The sequence below is a fragment of the Arvicanthis niloticus genome, chromosome 9, assembly GCF_011762505.2.
Source record: "Arvicanthis niloticus isolate mArvNil1 chromosome 9, mArvNil1.pat.X, whole genome shotgun sequence".
Taxonomy (NCBI): Eukaryota; Metazoa; Chordata; class Mammalia; order Rodentia; family Muridae; genus Arvicanthis; species Arvicanthis niloticus.
Window position 1 is genome coordinate 79,850,266 of NC_047666.1, and position 18,124 is coordinate 79,868,389.

At 44.5% G+C, this 18,124-nt stretch overlaps 1 protein-coding gene across 1 annotated transcript in view; it reads right to left on the minus strand.

Moving 5' to 3' along the window:
• Nucleotides 1-18,124, minus strand: part of St8sia1 (ST8 alpha-N-acetyl-neuraminide alpha-2,8-sialyltransferase 1) — a 127,685-nt gene that overhangs the window by 61,502 nt on the left and 48,059 nt on the right. The window contains exon 2 of the mRNA XM_034511246.2: nt 10,964-11,108. Within this exon, the coding sequence (XP_034367137.1) occupies nt 10,964-11,108 (145 nt within the window). The remainder of the gene's footprint in view (nt 1-10,963; nt 11,109-18,124) is intronic.

Below are 18,124 nucleotides of genomic sequence, written 5' to 3' on the forward strand. Positions count from 1 at the left end.
GCACGTTAAGAAAGGTAACTTGGGCAGCAACTTGGAAAATGGACCAGAGAGGAGGTCAGACCTGATGCAAGGAGCTTGTTAGGAGTTGTCTGGAGGATGCTGGGCAGGGACTCGTGGTTACATCTGAGGAGATGCTAACCTAAGGTTAACGATGGGAAAAAAATTTCAAATGGATATAAGAAAGAACATCAAAATTTCCTTCAGCTCCCTTGTGGATTGAACATCCCCTCCAAAATGCAGGTTGGAATTTAATCATGTATTGATATCGTTAAGAGGGGTGGGGTCCTTTAAGAGATGAGTAAGCCATGAAGGGTAATTAATGCTGTTATGGAAAGAATGAATTAGCCACTTCAGGAAAACTATTATTGAATTCAATTGCAATTACCTTGATCTCAACACTTTTCCCAACCTTAATAAAGACTATAAAGCTTTGACAACACTGAGTTTAGATCTAAGAGGAATCAAAATACTATATTAAAAAAACTGTTCAGTTTCAATTTACAAAACATTATCTTGCTCCCAAAGATACTCTCCATCCTAAACTTCTCCACCACAAATCCACACCCCCTTTCTAACAAGCTGCCAAGATAATTCCTTAATTAACGATGTGCCCAAATCCTCTCCTTCCCTTAGATTTTTGATTCCTCTGTGGTGGTCGGGCTCCACAGAGCTAGACACAACAGAGAATAAAACCTAAAGATCTTGTCTGGAAAACTCTCCAGCCCTAAGGGTCTCATTCTTACTCCCTACAGACAGCCTGAATCCTGTCAGAAGCTCAGAGCCCACGACAAGAACACAGTTCTCTCAGAAGTGATACGGGACCACTAAACTTTGAAAACAGTGGGCCACACTTGTCCCTTCAGACAGCAGTCTAGAAACGGGGCTTAGGTCTCAAGTTCACAACTGCTTGTCACTCCAGTTCCAAGGGATCAGACACCCTCTTCTGGCCTTCATAAGACCAGACTCATAAGTGGTACATGTATCCATGTTGGCAAAAACGTTCATATAAAGAAATAATAATTAAAATTAAAAGCAAAAATGGTAACTACTTGGCAGTCCTGTGATGATCCATTGGTCTTTTTTTTTTTTTTTTTAATAGCACTTTGGAGAATAACAGACAACAATCCATTGCAAAAACTCCAGCTCAGCTTACTGGAAATTAATACTTTATTTCACATTATACTTCCATTTATCCTATTATCTGTTTATGATAAAAAGAGAGGTACATGCTGCAGAATCTATAGTTTTTTATCAGTAGTCCACATTCCCCTGTACCCTATACTCAACAGAATCCTGCACTGTCTTTGGGAAAGTAATTTCAGCCCTTGGTTAATGGAGAGTGTTTCCATATCACTTCCTGGTATCACCAAAATTCCAAGGAAAGGCTCAAGCCCACAAATGCTTTGGCAGGTGAGAACATATAGGGACTGGCGATGTGGCTCAGTTAATGGAGTGCCTTGCCTGGCATACATGATGCCCAGGATTTATTCCCCAGTACTAAATAAACTGGATATGGTAGTATTTGCCTACAACCCCAGCATTCGGGAGGTAGAGGCAAGAGGATCCAGACTTGAGAGCCATCTTTGGCTACAGAATGAGCTGGAGGCCAACCAGCCTAGTCCACATGAGACCCTGTCTAAAAACAAAACAAAAAACAAACAAACAAAAAACCCAACTGTGATAATAATATCACATGCTTCTTTGGTGAAATTATTGCAAGGCACTTTTACATCCATGAACATGTTTTAACTATGTTTCTGAAAACACCACAAAATTTAAAGACCAGAGGTCATTCATTCTATCTTACAAATTATAAAATCAGATTGGATATAATTAGTAAAACTTAGATAGAATCACAAAGGTCATCAGGAAGGAGCTAAGGATGGACTGGGATCTTTATGCTGTATTTTCCACTGTTCAACCAAAAACAGCAAGGTAAGTTTCCTGCGTTACTCACTGATGTTGGAGGAACTGGTTCTAGATTCCCACAAGAAAGCAACATGCAGAGGACGCTTGAGTCTCTCTGGGGACTTGGATTTCTCTTGTATAAATATTGAAACAATGTAATTGCTTGTTTCTCTTCAAAGGGGTTTACTGAGGCACACAAAGCCAAACAGAAATGCTATATTGTGTAGGACCCGGCAGTTTCCCAACTCCACACTCTTGGTTTTCTCCAGATTGAAGACAAACGGAAAGCCTCCAGCTGTCCCAAGGTAGGAAAAGTGAAAGTCTTTAAACAGTTTCAAAGTAACAAATAACAGGGACTAATTCACCTAGTAGAGATCCTGTCTCTAACAGAAATAAACAAATGATACAATGTTTTAAGGTTTTTGTGTGCATTAATGCGTGCAGCTTTGTGTGTCTCTGTGTGTGTGTGTGTGTGTGTATGTGTGCATGTGCATGTGTGAAAAGCACTCACACGTGGGTATTGGGGTCAGAAGTAGACATCCTAAGTCCTTTTTTTTTTAATTGGATATTTTATTTATTTACATTTCAAATGTTATCTCCTTTCCCAGTTTCCCCTCAACAAACCCCCTATCCCATCCTCTCCCCCTGCTTCTATGAGGGTGCTCTGCTACCCACCCATTCACCCACTCCCACCTCACCACCCTGGGGTTCCCTTACACTGGAGCATCCAGAATTCACTGGACCAAGGGCTTCCCCTCCCATTGATGCCCGAGAAGGCCATCCTTTGCTACATATGCAGCTGGAGCCATGGGTCCCTTCATGTGTACTCTTTGATTAGTTGGTGGTTTAGTTCCTGAGAGCTCTGGGGGTCTGGTTGGTTGATATTGTTGTTCTTCCTACTAGATGATGGGAGGGACTTGGGAGGAAGAGGAGGGGGACTGGGGAAAAGGGAGACAGAATTAGGTATGGGAGGAGACAGGGATGACATACAGATGGTCAGGAAATTGAATTGCAATGGGGGATGGGGAATTGGGGGTAGCCACCAGAAAGTCCCAGATGCCAGGAAAGCAAGAGGCTCCCAGGACCCAATGGGGATGAGATTAGATGAAATACCCAACAAAGGGAAGGGAAAAACTGTAGAGACCATATCCAGAGGTTAGGCAAGGCTCCCAGTTGGGGCATAAGGGCCACCCACTCATCTCCAATTTTTTTAACTCAAAATTGCTTGCATCCTAGGACTTTTTAAATTACTGCTTGGTTTTGTTGTTGTTGTTGTTGTTGTTTGTTTTTGTTTTTAAGGTTTCTTGATGAACTTGAAGCTCACCAATTAGGCTAGCCTGGCTGTGTCAGCACAAGTGAGGATTCCTCATGTTCCCTGGGCTGGGATTATAGGCACACACTGCCACACCCAGCGTTTACATGGTTCTAGGGATTGAACTCAGGTATTGATGCTTGCATGGCAAACACGTTACTAACTTAGCCATCTGCCAAGGCACCTATAAAATCTTTGGAATGCATGAAACCTTTGAAATCTTCCTGGCTAAGTTTCCCATCCCAGATCTCAACACTAGAGCTGGTGTCTGACAACTTTCAGTCTACTGGTCTTAATTCCATCCACAAAATGAAAAGAATAACAACAATGTGCAGAACAGTTTAAAGGTCAGACTAAGATGACATGACAAAAGCCAGGCACATAGTTGGGGTTGGCAACTGCAGTGTGTTGTCCTGGAGTTCAAGCCCTGAACTACCCAGCCTCTCTTGCAGCTAGACCTGTGCATGTGACTCAGTCCTGACCAATGACACAAAAGCACTAGTGTGTCAGGACTTCTCTTCGTCTCCCTCTTCCTGCTGGGATCCTGGAGCTAAGGTATTTCCCTGGCCATATTCCCCCACCCACCCCCGCTACATTTTACTATAAAACTAGGTAATCTGGGAGGAGCTAATGTGGGAGGAGAGGAAAGGAAGAAGAGGAGCTATGAGGGGAGGAAGGATGTAGGAGCCATGGAGAACCACGGGTCCAGGACTGCCCTGAGTAACAACTTATATCTAGGTTAGTTAATTGGGACACACCCCTAATTGTGTGGGCATCTTGTTTATTGAGCATTACCAAACATAGAAAGCCTTTGGATACTCTTTAAGCATGAGAGTCTCATTTCTACCTGGAACTGCAAGGATAGAGGGATGGTCTGGGCTCAGCTAAGCATTGTGGAGACAGTGTGGTTGATTGGCAGAGCCATCTCCCACGCTGGCGTCTCATGGGTGGCAGGGCCAGTGCTTTTGGCTGGCATGAGCTACAATCAGAGTTGAGCAGTGGCGGGAGCATGCCTGTCACTCATGACCTCAGGCCTTGCCTAGTCAGGAAGATGGCGGCCTGTAACAACAAGCTAGATTGGGCCACACCAATTTAAATTTTAATGGTAACATTAGTATTGTTCAGCAAAAGAAAGGCTGATGGAGCCAGGACCCACTCCTGAATGACCTACCCTTTGTTTCCTATTATTTGAGGTAAGCAAGCACCTATTTGGTTATAAAGCAATCGTTATAATGCAAGCCTGACAATATAATGAAACACACACCTGCCAATGCTCTGTGCCCTACAAACTTAGTCCCCTTAATTTCTATACAGTTGGAAGGATGTGTATTTGAGAAAGTGACTACAGTAATCCAGCTATTTATAGCAGGGTACAGATTTCACTAGGAGGAAAAAAAGAAATTTCTATGAGACACAGGAATACCCAGGAGCTGAGAAAAATAACATTCAGCGCATGTCTATGAAGAGAGATAATGTGCACCGTCATTTCAGCAAGACCTGTTTCAAAAACTATTTCGGAATGTCCTGGTGGGTTGCCCAGAGGCCAAGGACACAGACTAGCCAGTCTAAGGAGAACACAGTAAGAAGCTGTGATTAAACTAGGAGCTGGGAGTCAATGTTGGAGTGCCATGTGCTATGTTTACTCCCTGTGCATGGCTCTGGGGAATATTCTGGGGAAACTGGTTTAGTGTGCGATCCACACCATATGACTTTTCAACATGAGGAGAAAGTGAGAAGCTAATCACATTTTTATTGCACCAAGAGGGATATTGTTCAGATAGTATCAGCACAGATGTGGTTTCTAACATTCCTGTTCCTTTCTTGCTCAATTCTAAAGAAGTGTGTGCTTCTCCTAAGGGAAGTATTTTAATCTAAACTAAATCTTATTCAGCAATTCCTGCATGTGTTAGACCATGAAGACTTAGCAGGGTCAGTCCTGAAGTTGGGGTGTGACTCAAGTACCACAACACTATGCCCTGGGTTCAGTGCCCCAGAACCACACAACAGAGGGAAGGGGTAGAAGATTCTTAAGTTATAAGGAAACTGATAATCCAATATAGGGACTGTCTCACGTGAAGATACATGTATGTGGAAGCCAATGGACACTTCAGGGGTCACCTGCCTTGTGTGAGTCAGTATTGCACACTAAAACCTAGCTAGACCGGTGGACCACTGAGCTCCACTGACCCACCTGTCTGTGAATTCCCCCTGCACTGGAGATTGTAAGTGTCTGTCACTACGTGCAGCTTTTTATCACATGGGCACTGAGGATTTGAACTCAGAGCCTAATGCTTGCACAGTAAACACTTTACTGACTAAGCCATCTCCAAATCATCATACCATTCTCTGTACACACACACACACACACACACACACACACACACACACACACACACACCCTTCAAGAACTAAACTGAGCCCTTCCACGGTCAGGAGTCAGTGGTTGACCTGAGTTGATATGCCAGCCACAAAGCAAGGCAGGAAGTGTGCCTTCAGTAATGGCTTCCACCTCCTTCTATTCCTATTACACCTGGAGCCCCACCCTATTGGATGACACCAGCTATATTCAGGATGGATCTTCTCTCCCTCAGTTGTTTTCCCATGTGCCATCATCTCTGGTCATGTTCCCACAGACACACCCAGAAGTGTGTTTTCTCATCTGGATGTTTCCTGATTCCGAATGGCAAGCTTAACTATCTAAGTATTTTGGAAGACAGAAATCTCTTAGCCTAGGCTCCCCATCCTTGTGAGGTTTGAAACTTTATCCAAGAATCCTCATTAAAAGTTCCAGCAAAAAAAAATATTAAAATAAAGTCAGGTGTCCATGCCTGATCATGCTTAACAGTTATTTCAACAATATATATTCACAGAGCCCTTGATTCCCTCCAGTTCAGTCTGCGTGGGACCTAGACATGGTGTCCTGGCAAATGAATAGTTGGAAATAGGTTTCAGTAGGACATGGGACACATTGGACTACCACAAAGATGGGAGCTTATCCCTCCAAGGCTCACCCCAAAGTCCTGGGATCAGGAGGGGACTTTTTGGAAACAGTTAATATGTACAAACGTAATTGTGCAGAAAACTATCATGTGTCAGAATTCAAAACTGTTGATGATGAAGGTATGGGAAGTTGGGAAAGGTCCATGTGAACTTGGCAGACTGCAATAACAGAGCTTTGGTTGTGACATCTCCAAGGCATGGTGCCCTCTAGATCTGTATTTAAGGACACAGTCCCAAAGAGGACCTGGAAACACTCTGTGACAAACACCTTTCTCGCTCTTCTGTTGTACCTTGGCAGCAACAGTGAAGATGAGGGGTAGTAGCCAGAGGAATAGTAAGGATGAGAATGCTGGCCAGCATCTGTGCAGTGTGTCGGGGGACATGCTCAGTAGAGACACACTGTCTGGGCTTGAGAATGAATGACCAAGGAATTGCTTTACTGAAACTCAGTCCGATGAGTTGTAATCTTGAATATCAAGTTAATCTGACTGAGAAGCAAATAGGGGTTAGCAATGCACCCCTGGATGAGGGCCTTTCCAGAGATTAGCTCATGAGGGCTATGGTCTAATGAATGCGTCAACCCATTGAGAGATTCGATTTGGGGGATACATTATTGGAAGGCTCTGGAATGATGGAGGCAATGCTTGGTTGGAAGTAGGTTTCTAGGGCCTTGTCTTTGGAGCCCAGACCTTGTCCTGACCACTTCCTGTTATGACTTCACTATGCTTCCTGTCTGCCATGATATGAACAGCTCAGCTGCAACCTGTATGGAAACTCTGAATCTGAATTAGTCTGATTGCTACTGCACTCAGGGGAAGCCATGCTTGCTCCCCAAACCAAGCCCAGCCAGTTCAACTGTTTTTCGAATATGCTACTTTCCTTCTCAGGAACAACATAAAAGAGAGTAGTCAAGTAGCTGGCAACTTAGTTTGCTTGTAACAGACAAGAAATACCTGGGGGGATAAGAGGGATAGGCAACCTCTAGTTGCTACTGGTTTTCCAGAGTGTTAATAAAGTAATTAGTCATTTCAGGGTCTCACAGGAAAATCAACATGAAACTTTGAAAATCTGCTCACCGAGCGTTTTGCACAACTATGCACACATGATGATGTAATGACTTCTGGTTCCTACAGAAAGACACATTTTTTCCTTTATTATTCTGGGATGGTGACTTGCACAAAATTCATCTGTACACACCTGAAAAGGAAATGCTTCCTTCCCTCCTGTTTGGTGACGGCAGGCTAGTTTGTGTCTCTTTAATCATCTCTTTCCTTCTAATCTATTTCCTACCATAAAGCTGAATGTCTGTGGCATGCCTGCAAACCCTGGACTACAAAGGCCTTGTCTGGCTTGCTTTTAACTTTTTTCTTCCTGTTAAAGACTATTTTCCCCCTCATCTTTACTTAGCTCATAAGTATCTGTTCTTCCTTGCTCAGTTTGTCTTAGAACTAGGTCTTGCTGTGTAGCTCAGGTTGGCCTTGAACTTACTCTGTGCCTTAGACCACATCTCCTCCATACGACGGACAACGTCGCATGGGTGCTGTCTATTCACAGAGTGATGATGTAGACTGAAATCAAGCATGCCAGGAGTGCTGCAGCCTTCAGTGTGATCCAACATGTGAAATTCCTGCCCCAGCCTCTCCTCTGCTGGGCTTGGGATCACAGGTGTATGTTACCGTGCCTGGCTAGTGCTAATCTCACAGGATCTCATGCACTGGTTCAAGCTGGATCTCTCCCTCTCGTTACCATCTTGCTGAAGCTCGGTAGTTAAAGGCTGCCTGTCTCCCACTTGAGGCAATAGGTGTTTTGGGGTGCAAATTAATCTTAGCATTGCATGTACTTGAAGAAGACTTGAAGAAGAGTAGTACTGAAACCCACATTCTGGCTGCTGTTTCTTCTGGAGGCCATCATGGCTGCATGAATGGCAATGGTTCTAGAATGTTCTGATTCTAGAAAACTTATATCATTTTCTGGAACTCAACTCTAGGAGCGGCATCTTGGCTCCTGCTTCTCTCTTCGAGTATTAGAAGCACCCACCTCCCTTGACAATTTTTTTTCACCTAAAGTTCCCCGGGGTAATTTCCACACGTTTTCTTCCCTGATTAAAACTCCTAGCCTCAGGATCCAGCCCATAAGCCAGCAAGATCTTAGCACTGGCAATCAGAGGTTATGTCACACACTGATAAATTAGTCTACACTGCCACTCTGTGAAGAGATAGACTCTCCCCATCATACAGAGACGAGAGCTGACTCTCAGAGGAGACAGGTAACTCATCCAACATGTTTAGTTGGTAAAAGATACAGACATATCTTAATTCCACTTTCCTTTGATATTAGGAACCCTCCACAGGAAAGAGAAACCAAGTACAAGAAGCACATGGATATTGGCACAGAATTAAAGCTTGATTTACCAGCATGTGTGTATGAGAGAGTGTGTGTGCACGTATGTATGCAAGTGTGTATAGTGTACTGTGCCTGTATGTGGTATATATACATGTGGGTGTGCACGCCCGTGAGAACACACTTGGAGGTCAGAGGATCTCTGGTGTCTTCTATCATTCTCTGCATACATGTCTTGAGGCAGGGCCCCTCACTGAAGTAGAAGCTCACTGACTTAGCTAGGCTGGCTGGCCAGTGAGCTCCTGAGACCTACTTGTCTCTGCCACCCCCACCCCCAGTCCCACCCCTAGTCCCACCCCAATGCAGGGGTTACAGGTACATGTAGCCACGCCCAGTTTATATACATAGATACTGGAAAGTTGAGCTCCGGTTCTCACGCTTATACCACAAATGTTCTTGCCACCAAGCCAGCTGCCCAACCTGTATTTCTTAATCTCTATTTGCTTGATTTTATTTATATGAGTATTTGCCAGCACGTGTGTATGTTACATGCATTCCTGGTGCCCACGGCGGTCAGAAAGGAAGTCAGATTCATTGGAACTGGAGTTGTGGATGTTGTGAGCCACCTTGTAAGTGTAAATCCAGGTCCTCGCTGAGAGCGAGAATTGTTCTCCATCTCTCCAGCCCCCTATTTATTGTTGGTTCCCTCCCAGCTCTGCACTTTAAACAGCGTATCTTCTAAACCACTCAATTACCCTGTCACACCCAAGGGTGATCCAGTACATACAGGACCTTTCCTTTTTGTTGTTGTTTTATTAGTTTTTGGTTAGTGTAACCAAAAATAGGTTTTGTTTTGACATCTTCATATGAGTAGGTCTTTATCCTTTGTTTGGATCTCTCCCGGCCTTCCCCATTCCCCCTCCTTCCCTCTTCATATTTCTCTCCATCTCCCAAATACCTCTTGCCTCTGCTTTCATGTCACATGCACCCCATCGTCTTTTCTCTCCTTCCTCAGGCCCTCTAGGTCCTTCCTCACTCTCATATGCTCATGTGCTGCACATATGTACACACACACACATGCACACACACAGATACACACAGACACACACAGAGACACACACACAGAGACACACAGACAGACACATACATACACACACACAGATTCACAGACACACACAGACGTACACATACAGAGACACACAAACACACAGAGAGACAGACACACACAGACACATACACTCACAGATACACACACAGACACAATGTGCATGAGTGCATGCATACACACACACACACACATGCTCGCGGTACAGGTCTGTATGAGAGAAAACATGTAATATCCACTTTCTGAGTTTGTTTTATTTCACTTAACATGATGATCTCCAGTCTCATCTATTTTTTCACAAATGACATGATTTCATTTTTCTTTACACACTGACCAAATCCTCTTTATGCATTCCTCTGCTGACAGACATGGAGGCTGGCTCTGTTTCATAGTTACTGTGAGCATTGCAGGAATGATGTGGCTATGCGGGTATCTGTGGTATGCTCACTTAGAAGCCTTCAGCGATATAGGCTCGCTTTGCAGAGGTTGTGACTCTGGATCTAATGGGACAAATTTATAGGCCCTGTTTTTTAGGACCGTGCTTGTCATGTATTCATTACCGGGGTACTCGAAGCTCAGACCTACTATCTAACCCTGACCATCAATCCTTTTCCCAGGCAATCATTTGGCCAAACTAAGGCTATCTAAAAGACTTGCGAAGACCAAAATTCTTTTCTTAGCTTCTCCCTAATGGCTATTTACCAAAGATCTCCCCATCCTCCACCAAGAGGTCTCTAAAATAAAAATTGTCTTTTTCAAACTAGCTAGTAAAAATCATTTTACTAACACTGAGTAAGCAAAGGCTGGCTTAGACCACTTCAAACATGGTCAGACTGAATTCTTTCTCTCAGTATCCAACAGTCCTCTCCTCTTCATAGCAAGAATCTAGCCCCAGGACTAGCAATCTAGAGTTCTAAGAAGACACGGGGTCCCCATTCCCCCAATGGCAGCATCAGTCCTAAGGAAACATTCCAGCATCTCAAATCTTCACAATGTTTCCACCGCTGACCTCAGAACATGAGGATGCCAGCCTGGCCTAACCATCATTTGCCTCAGTTTCATTCATCTAAGCCACACGGAAAACTGTGGGCCTATAAGGTCCTTCTTGTTAATATTCAATTCCACCCTTGCATCAAAGCAGGAACATGGAAGGACACAAGAAAAAGTATGCAAGATTAAGATGAGGGAAGAGAAGATGAGAGAGGAAGGCCCAGTGGATCCGCAGAGCCATGGAACCCCTTCCTATCAATCACGAGAAATAGGATGAATTATATCGCGATGCAACCGACTCCGCTCACCTGGGGGAAGAGGGAGTACGTGGAGTTGTCAACGGTGAACGAGTACAAAAGTTCCCCGTCATACCACAGGCTCTTCCCCATGGGGGAGTTCATCTTAGTCATAGCAAAGAGACGCGCAGGATCACAGCAGTCCTCCATCTGTTTCCTAGGAGAGAGAGAGCAGAGAAGGCAGGTTAAGTGAGCAGCCGGGTCACTCCTTTGTCATCCGCACAGGAATGTGCGGCCTTACCCCGGTGCCTTACCCCGGTGCCGGCTCACTCTGCAGACTCCACGGTGCAGATCACACTCTGAGTCACTCCCACTCCCAGTCACTGGGCTGCATGACTATAATACTTCACTTAAAAAAAATATTCCAGGAAAACCTTCCAGTTCTCAGGTGTGCCTGAAATAGGTTAAGAGGCAAAAAAAAAAAAAAAAAAAAAAAAAAAAAAAAAAAAAAAAAAAAAAAAAAAAGCATGATTCCTGGAGATGCATGGATTAGTCCAGCCATATGGGTCCTGGCAAGACTTGAGCTGGCTCTGAAGGGCAACTAGGCATCCATGGCAGCAGAAACACACCTGTGGCCGGGCTGTAACTCTAGGGTTGTTAAAAAAAAACGTGTGTAAGGATGCTACAGGCGTGTGAAACAGAGTGGTCCAAACTAGTACACACCCCAAACTAAGGGCACATAGAGAGCTCCTCAGCAGCCACTCTGAATAGAAGCAGGCATGAAAGGAATACTGTGGTCTCGGATAATGGCAGTGAGGCAAACTGCCATCAGTGGTCCTTTGATCTAGGTCTTAGTGGGAACTGATGCAGTTGAACACTCTGACCTCTGCCTTGACTGTCACCCTCCCTGTCTGAAATACTGGCCTCGCTCAGGGTTACCTGCCCTTAATGTTCTACCTTTGTAGTCTCTTGCTGGTTCCTCAAGTACTGGCCTTGTTACTGCTTTATGGATAAACCCATCAGTCGGTGAGCTTTAATGAGTAAGTGAGCTGGCATTTGGGAAGACAAACTACAGACAGGATGGCACACCTCGATGGCCAATGGGAAGCACCTACGGGATTACTGAAGCACACTTCTGGTGTAACCATGAGTTACCAGAGAAGAGTGACCGAAATCTCATTAGACATGTTAGTTGTTCCCTCCTGCTCTTGGATCTTGGCTGGCTTCCCCTTTGCACTAGTTTCAAGGAAGAGGGCAGGGGACAAAAGTCTTTTTCCTGTCAAAGATTTTAATGTCATATTTTGCGACTATATCAGCATATCATTCATTGAAGACTGTTCTTCCCTTTCCTTTCCCATCCACCGCCACCGCCACCATCATCATCATCATCATTGCCATCATCATCATCATCATTGCCGCCATCATCATCATCATCATTGCCATCATCATCATTGCCATCATCATCATCATCATTGCCATCATCATCATCATCATCATTGCCATCATCATCGTCGTCATCGACACAGGACAGGCTCTCTTTATGTACACCGGCTGATCTTAAACTCGTCACCCTCCTGACCACTGAGTGCTGAGATACCCATCACTCTCCTGACTACCGAATGCTGAGATTAGGACTATTTGCTACCACACTCAGCTCACGAGTCACCCCTATATTTTGTCAAGAAAGCATCCTAGGCACTATATCCCATCCACATGGGCTACAAAAAGACAATCTCTTAATACAGAGAAGAGCCCACCTGTGTGAAGGTAAACTTTGGGGAGAATGCACTGAGTTTGGGTTTCCTGCCATAGTTCTGGCAATATCCCACTTTCTTTTGTTCTTAGAGCAATGGAAGAAATTATTTTGAGTGTCATTGTGCTCAGTGTACATCACAAAAAACACACCACTTGTGGTTGAAAGACTTGTCTGGGCCACAGGGAGAATGCACATGCAGACCTCTGGGTTCATGTTTGGGCTGTTTCCTCTCTGATTGCCAACGGACCCACTTCCCCATTCTTTATCCAAGGAATCCTTTGCACAAATGGGCCCTGTGCCTGCCAGGCAGCACATACCTTCGCAACAGTGTTTCCACTCAGTTCCCACCATAGCATGGAGCTGGGAAGCTTTATGATTCTTTTCCCAAAGTTTGTCTCAGCTCACATGCCCAGCACCATAGTGGGGCGTGGCTCTCTCTCAAGTCTTTCCAGCTTTCATCTGACCCTTCCATCCAGACCGAAGCTCTCACCTGTGGACATCACTAAACCCTGATTCGGTATAAAGAATCACAAAGAAAAACCTTGCTGCAGTCAAATGACAGCACTGTCTTCCACTGGTACCTGACAGCTTACAAATCACGTTCATGTGTGTTTTCTCTCTGAATCATAAAAAGCAAAACAAAACCCAAAACAAACAACAAAAAAAAAAACAACAAAAAAACCCCACATAGGGACAAAAAAAAAGTCATGTTTTTATGAATCCACAGACAACGAAACCAGTGAGACAACAGTTACACAAGTTTGATAGGCAAAATGAATGACCTCTTATTCTGTTACTGAGAGAAAGCAGAATTAGACAAAGTAGCAGGTGCTCCTCCAGGACGGATATTTCCAGAAATGCTACATTTCTAGCAAACTTGTATCCTGTTGCTCTCTTCAGCACAGTTTTCTGCATGCCTCTCCTACATCTTTCTCTCTCCACAAAGCCTCCACATGCATCTGTCATGTTGATCTATGGAGGTGCTAAGGGGCCACGGTGAGAAAACACCCATGTACATTCTTCATCCTGGAGGGGCCTAAACTAGCTCACCACCTCCAGAGACCACAGCAAGAGCTTCGAAAGCAGCAGAAGAACCAGGTACACTCTACCTCCAGCACCGGGTGGCTGAGGCAGGAGAATAGGAAGGTTACAGCCACCCTGGGCTACACAAGAGTAAAACAAAGCAGAGCCATTAGGTGCATCCATGGTATCATCATAGAATGTATAATGAAGGGTTGTTTTTTTGTTTTTGTTTTTGTTTTTTTTTTTAATTATTAGGTAACATTGTGGTGGGCTCTTGAGATGTAAAAGTAGATTCAAAAATCAAAAAGCCATCTTCTGGGTATGTGCCCAGAAGTGGAATATCTGGCTCCTCAGGTAATGCTCTGTCCAATTTTCTGAGGAACTACCAGACTGATTTCCAGAGTGGTTGCACCATCTTGCAATCCCAACAATGGAGGAGTGTTCTTCTTTCTCCACATCCTCACCAGCATCTACTATCACCTGAGTTTTTGATCTTAGCCATTCTGACTGGTGTGAGGTGGTATCTCAGGGTTGTTTTGATTTGCATTTCCCTTATGACTATGGATGTTGAACATTTCTTTAGGTGCTTCTCAGACATTTGAGTTTCCTCAGTTGAAAATTCTTTGTTTAGCTCTGTACCCCATTTTTTTAAGATTTATTTATTTTTATTTTATTTATATAAGTACACTGTAGCTGTTTTCAGACACACCAGAAGAGGGCATAAGACCCCATTACAGATGGTTGTGAGCCACCATGTGGTTGCTGGAAATTGAACTCAGGACCTCTGGAAGAGCAGTCGGTGCTCTTAACCACTGAGCCATCTCTCCAGCCCTGTACCCCATCTTTTAATAGGATTATTTGCTTATCTGGAATCTAATTTCCTGAGTTCTTTGTATATATTGGATATGCTCAAACATATAACAAGGACATATGCTCCACTACGTTCATAGCAGCCTTATTTATAATAGCCAAAAGCTAGAAAGAACCCAGATGTCCTTCAACAGAGGAATGTATACAAAAAAAAAAGTGGTACATTTACACAACGGAGTATTACTCAGCTATTAAAAACAATGAATTTGAGAAATTCTTAAATAAATGGATGGAACTAGAAAATACCATCCTGAATGAGATAACCCAATCACAAAAGAACACACATGGTATTCACTCACTGATAATTGGATATTAGCCCAGAAGCTTGAAATACCTAAGATTCAACTCACAGACCACATGAAGCTTATGGAGAAAGTAGACCAAGTGTGGGTGCTTCAGTCCTTCTTAGAAGGAGTAACAAAATACTCAAGGGAGCAAATATGGAGGCAAAGTGTGAGACAGAAACTGAAAGAGGGGCCGTCTGGAGACCATTTTACCTGGGTATCCATCCATCCCATGTGCAATCACCAAAGGTAGACGCTGATGTGGATGTCAGGAAGTGCATGCTGACAGGAGCCTGATATAGCTGTCTCCTTAGAGGTCTGGAAGAGTCTGACATATTCAGAAGCAGATGCTCACAGCTAACCACTGAACTGATCAAGGGGTTCCCAATGGAGGAGTTAGAGAGAAGAATGAGGGAGCTGAAAGGGTTTGTGGCCCCATGAGGAGAGCAACAATACCAACCAACCAGAGCTCCCAGAGTCTAAACCACCAGCCTGGGAGCACGTAGGGAGGGATCCATGGCTCCAGCTGTATATGTAGGGGAGGATGGCCTTGTTGGGCATAGGTGGGAGAGGAGATCCTTGGTCCCATGAAGGCTGGATGATGAGTGTGGAGAAATTCGAGGGTGGGGAGGTGGGAGTGTGGGGTAGGTAGGGGCACATCCTCATAGAAGCAGGAGGAGGGGGATGGGATGGGGGGTTCCTGGGTGGTGGGGGGAGAAATGGGGTAAGAGGACAACATCTGAAATGTAAATAAAATATACAATAAAAAAATAAGAAATCCAGACCTGCCTTCAGAAAACATAAGAAAAAGGCAAGCAAGCTTAGGCTCCAACCACAGATGAACCGATGAGACCACGGCAAGCTTTGGACAAACAAGAAAATGAAAAAACAACTTGAGACAGAGAGAGAGGCAGAGACAGACAGAGGAGACAGAGACAGAGAGACATGGAGACGGAGAGTGCCAAGCACATGTCTGGTAAGTTAATATGTAAGTTTTATAAGAAGTTCTTTCAGATCATTAGTAGGAAAACCAATAATCTGATAGGCAGGACCCAAACAGATACTTGTCCCCAAAAGATGCAGAGATGAGAAACAAGGTCAGGATGGCTCCAGAATAAAACGTGCTTGCTTGCTTGCTATGCAGGCCTTATGACATGAGTTTGATACCTGAAACCCAGGAGAGAGAGAGAGAGAGAGAGAGAGAGAGCGAGAGAGAGAGAGAGAGAGAGAGAGAGAGAGAGAGGCTGGACGTGGTAGCATGTATTTGTGGATGCAAAGACAGAAGACCATGGGCCAGCTGTCCTGAAGAATGCTGGGCAGCCATGAGGAGGCCTTACCTCAAAAACAAGGCTGAAGGAGAAACCTAACCAAGTGGACTTCAGCCTGCCCTGCGACCTGCCTAGGCTCACGGTGGTTTTCTTTCTCCCCCTCTGCCTCAGTTTTTGGTTCTCTATCTCTCTCGCACACACATCACTACTTTTTTTTCAAAATTAAAAACAGCAGGAAAGGGGCTTAGCTTCCTTCACCATCAGGAAAATGTGTGGTGAAGCCGCCAAGAGTCATAACCACACCTGTATAGATAGTCATCTCTGAAGAACAAAGGGCAAGAAACATCTGTGTAGTGATAAGGAGTCCTGTGCACCGCTGATACAAATATGGACCGTTGCAGGCACTGTGGAAGAGAACACCGAGACCAAAGAAACCAAGAAGTAAAATTCTCACCTAACCTAGCTGTCTTCATTCTGGGTCTGCACCCAAGAGAGATAAAATCGCTGCCTCCATAAAGAAGCCTGTATTCACCATGGCGTGACTCACAGCAGCGAATGTATGGCGATCATCTAGATGCCATCAACAGATGGATGAACAGAAAATGGAACTCTTTTTTGCCTTAACAAGAGGACCCTGCCATTTGTCACTTACACAGAGCTTGAGGATATTAGGTTGAGTGAGATAAACCATGCACAGAGGCACAAGGAGTGTATGATGTCATTTGTATGTAGACTCAAAAAAAAAAAAAAAAAAAAAAAAAAGCCCACAAAAGCATAAAAGATGAAACCGTGACTATCTATCCCAAGAGAGAGCAGGAGTAGGAAGGAAGTGGAGAGGAATACGGGTGTGTAGTTCAAGGGTCAGAAAACTGCCAAGGAAGCCGGCAACCAAACGAGCTGCAGGATGCTCAGGATTAACAAGCTTACCGCTTTGGAGGACTGGAGATAACAAAATTAAAATGCCAGGCAGATTTTTGTTAGGTGTATGTTAGCTGCTCTTATCACAATTAAAAGAAATTATCAGATGACAAACTGCTTAATCTGCTTCTCTGCAGCGAACAGTGAACACTTTACCCTCTGTGGATTGTTGTGGAGAACCCTGCTCTTATATTTTGATGCTAATTCCACTTTCCCGGAGGGGCTGCAGAGGAGGAGTGAGTCAGTACACAGGTGACTTCCTGTGAACCTTCTGCCCACCTTATCTTGTAAAATAAAGGCTAGAGCCGGGATTGGGCAGTAGAAGGGAAGGTGGGGCAGAGGAAGAGAGAGAGGACAAGGGAGGAGGAAGAGGTGGAAGGACAGTGGAGGAGAAGCACTCGGCTTGGAAAAACCGCAAGTTATAAGGGATCTCACGGGTGGGGAATAGAGTAGTATAGTGGTGAATCTGCCCGATCTAGGCGTGCAGCTTATATTCATAATTATTGAGTTGTGTTTTCTTTGACCGGGTTTATTTGGGTTGAAGATTTACTGCAACAGTGTATCCCATAAACCTAAAACACAAAATAAATGCATTTTTAAAGCAGAGAAGATCAACCAATGAGTAAGGGCCTACTTGTGTCTGCAGAGAGATGCGGCCAGAGGCTCCGGGCATCTGCAGTCGCTGAGAAAGAGTAGAGCTTTGAGTTATGTCCAGGGTTCGGGGAGTGATTTCTGCCCGAAGCTCTGGCCCAGGAGCAGGTGGGGATGAGGGAGCAGCCAGGACGTTGTAGCCAGAATGCTGCCACAGATTTATGATGGAAGAGGATGCAACTCGATTTGCCAGAATGCATGGTACCGGTACTAAGACTGCAGCCTCTAAGAACTGCTGAGCCGAATCGTGTACGCCATATCTGTCCAACCTTTGGCAGCTTTGGAGGGGAGACACAGGACAATCAGCTTTTGGAATTTTTGGCAAATCAGTTTCCCTCCCCTTTTCTCATGCTTCCTAGTGATAGTGAATGATAGCTACTTTGTGTGTGTGTGTGTGTGTGTGTGTGTGTGTGTGTGTGTGTGTGTGTGTGTTAGATAGTAAAAATCACATGGTTAAAAAAAG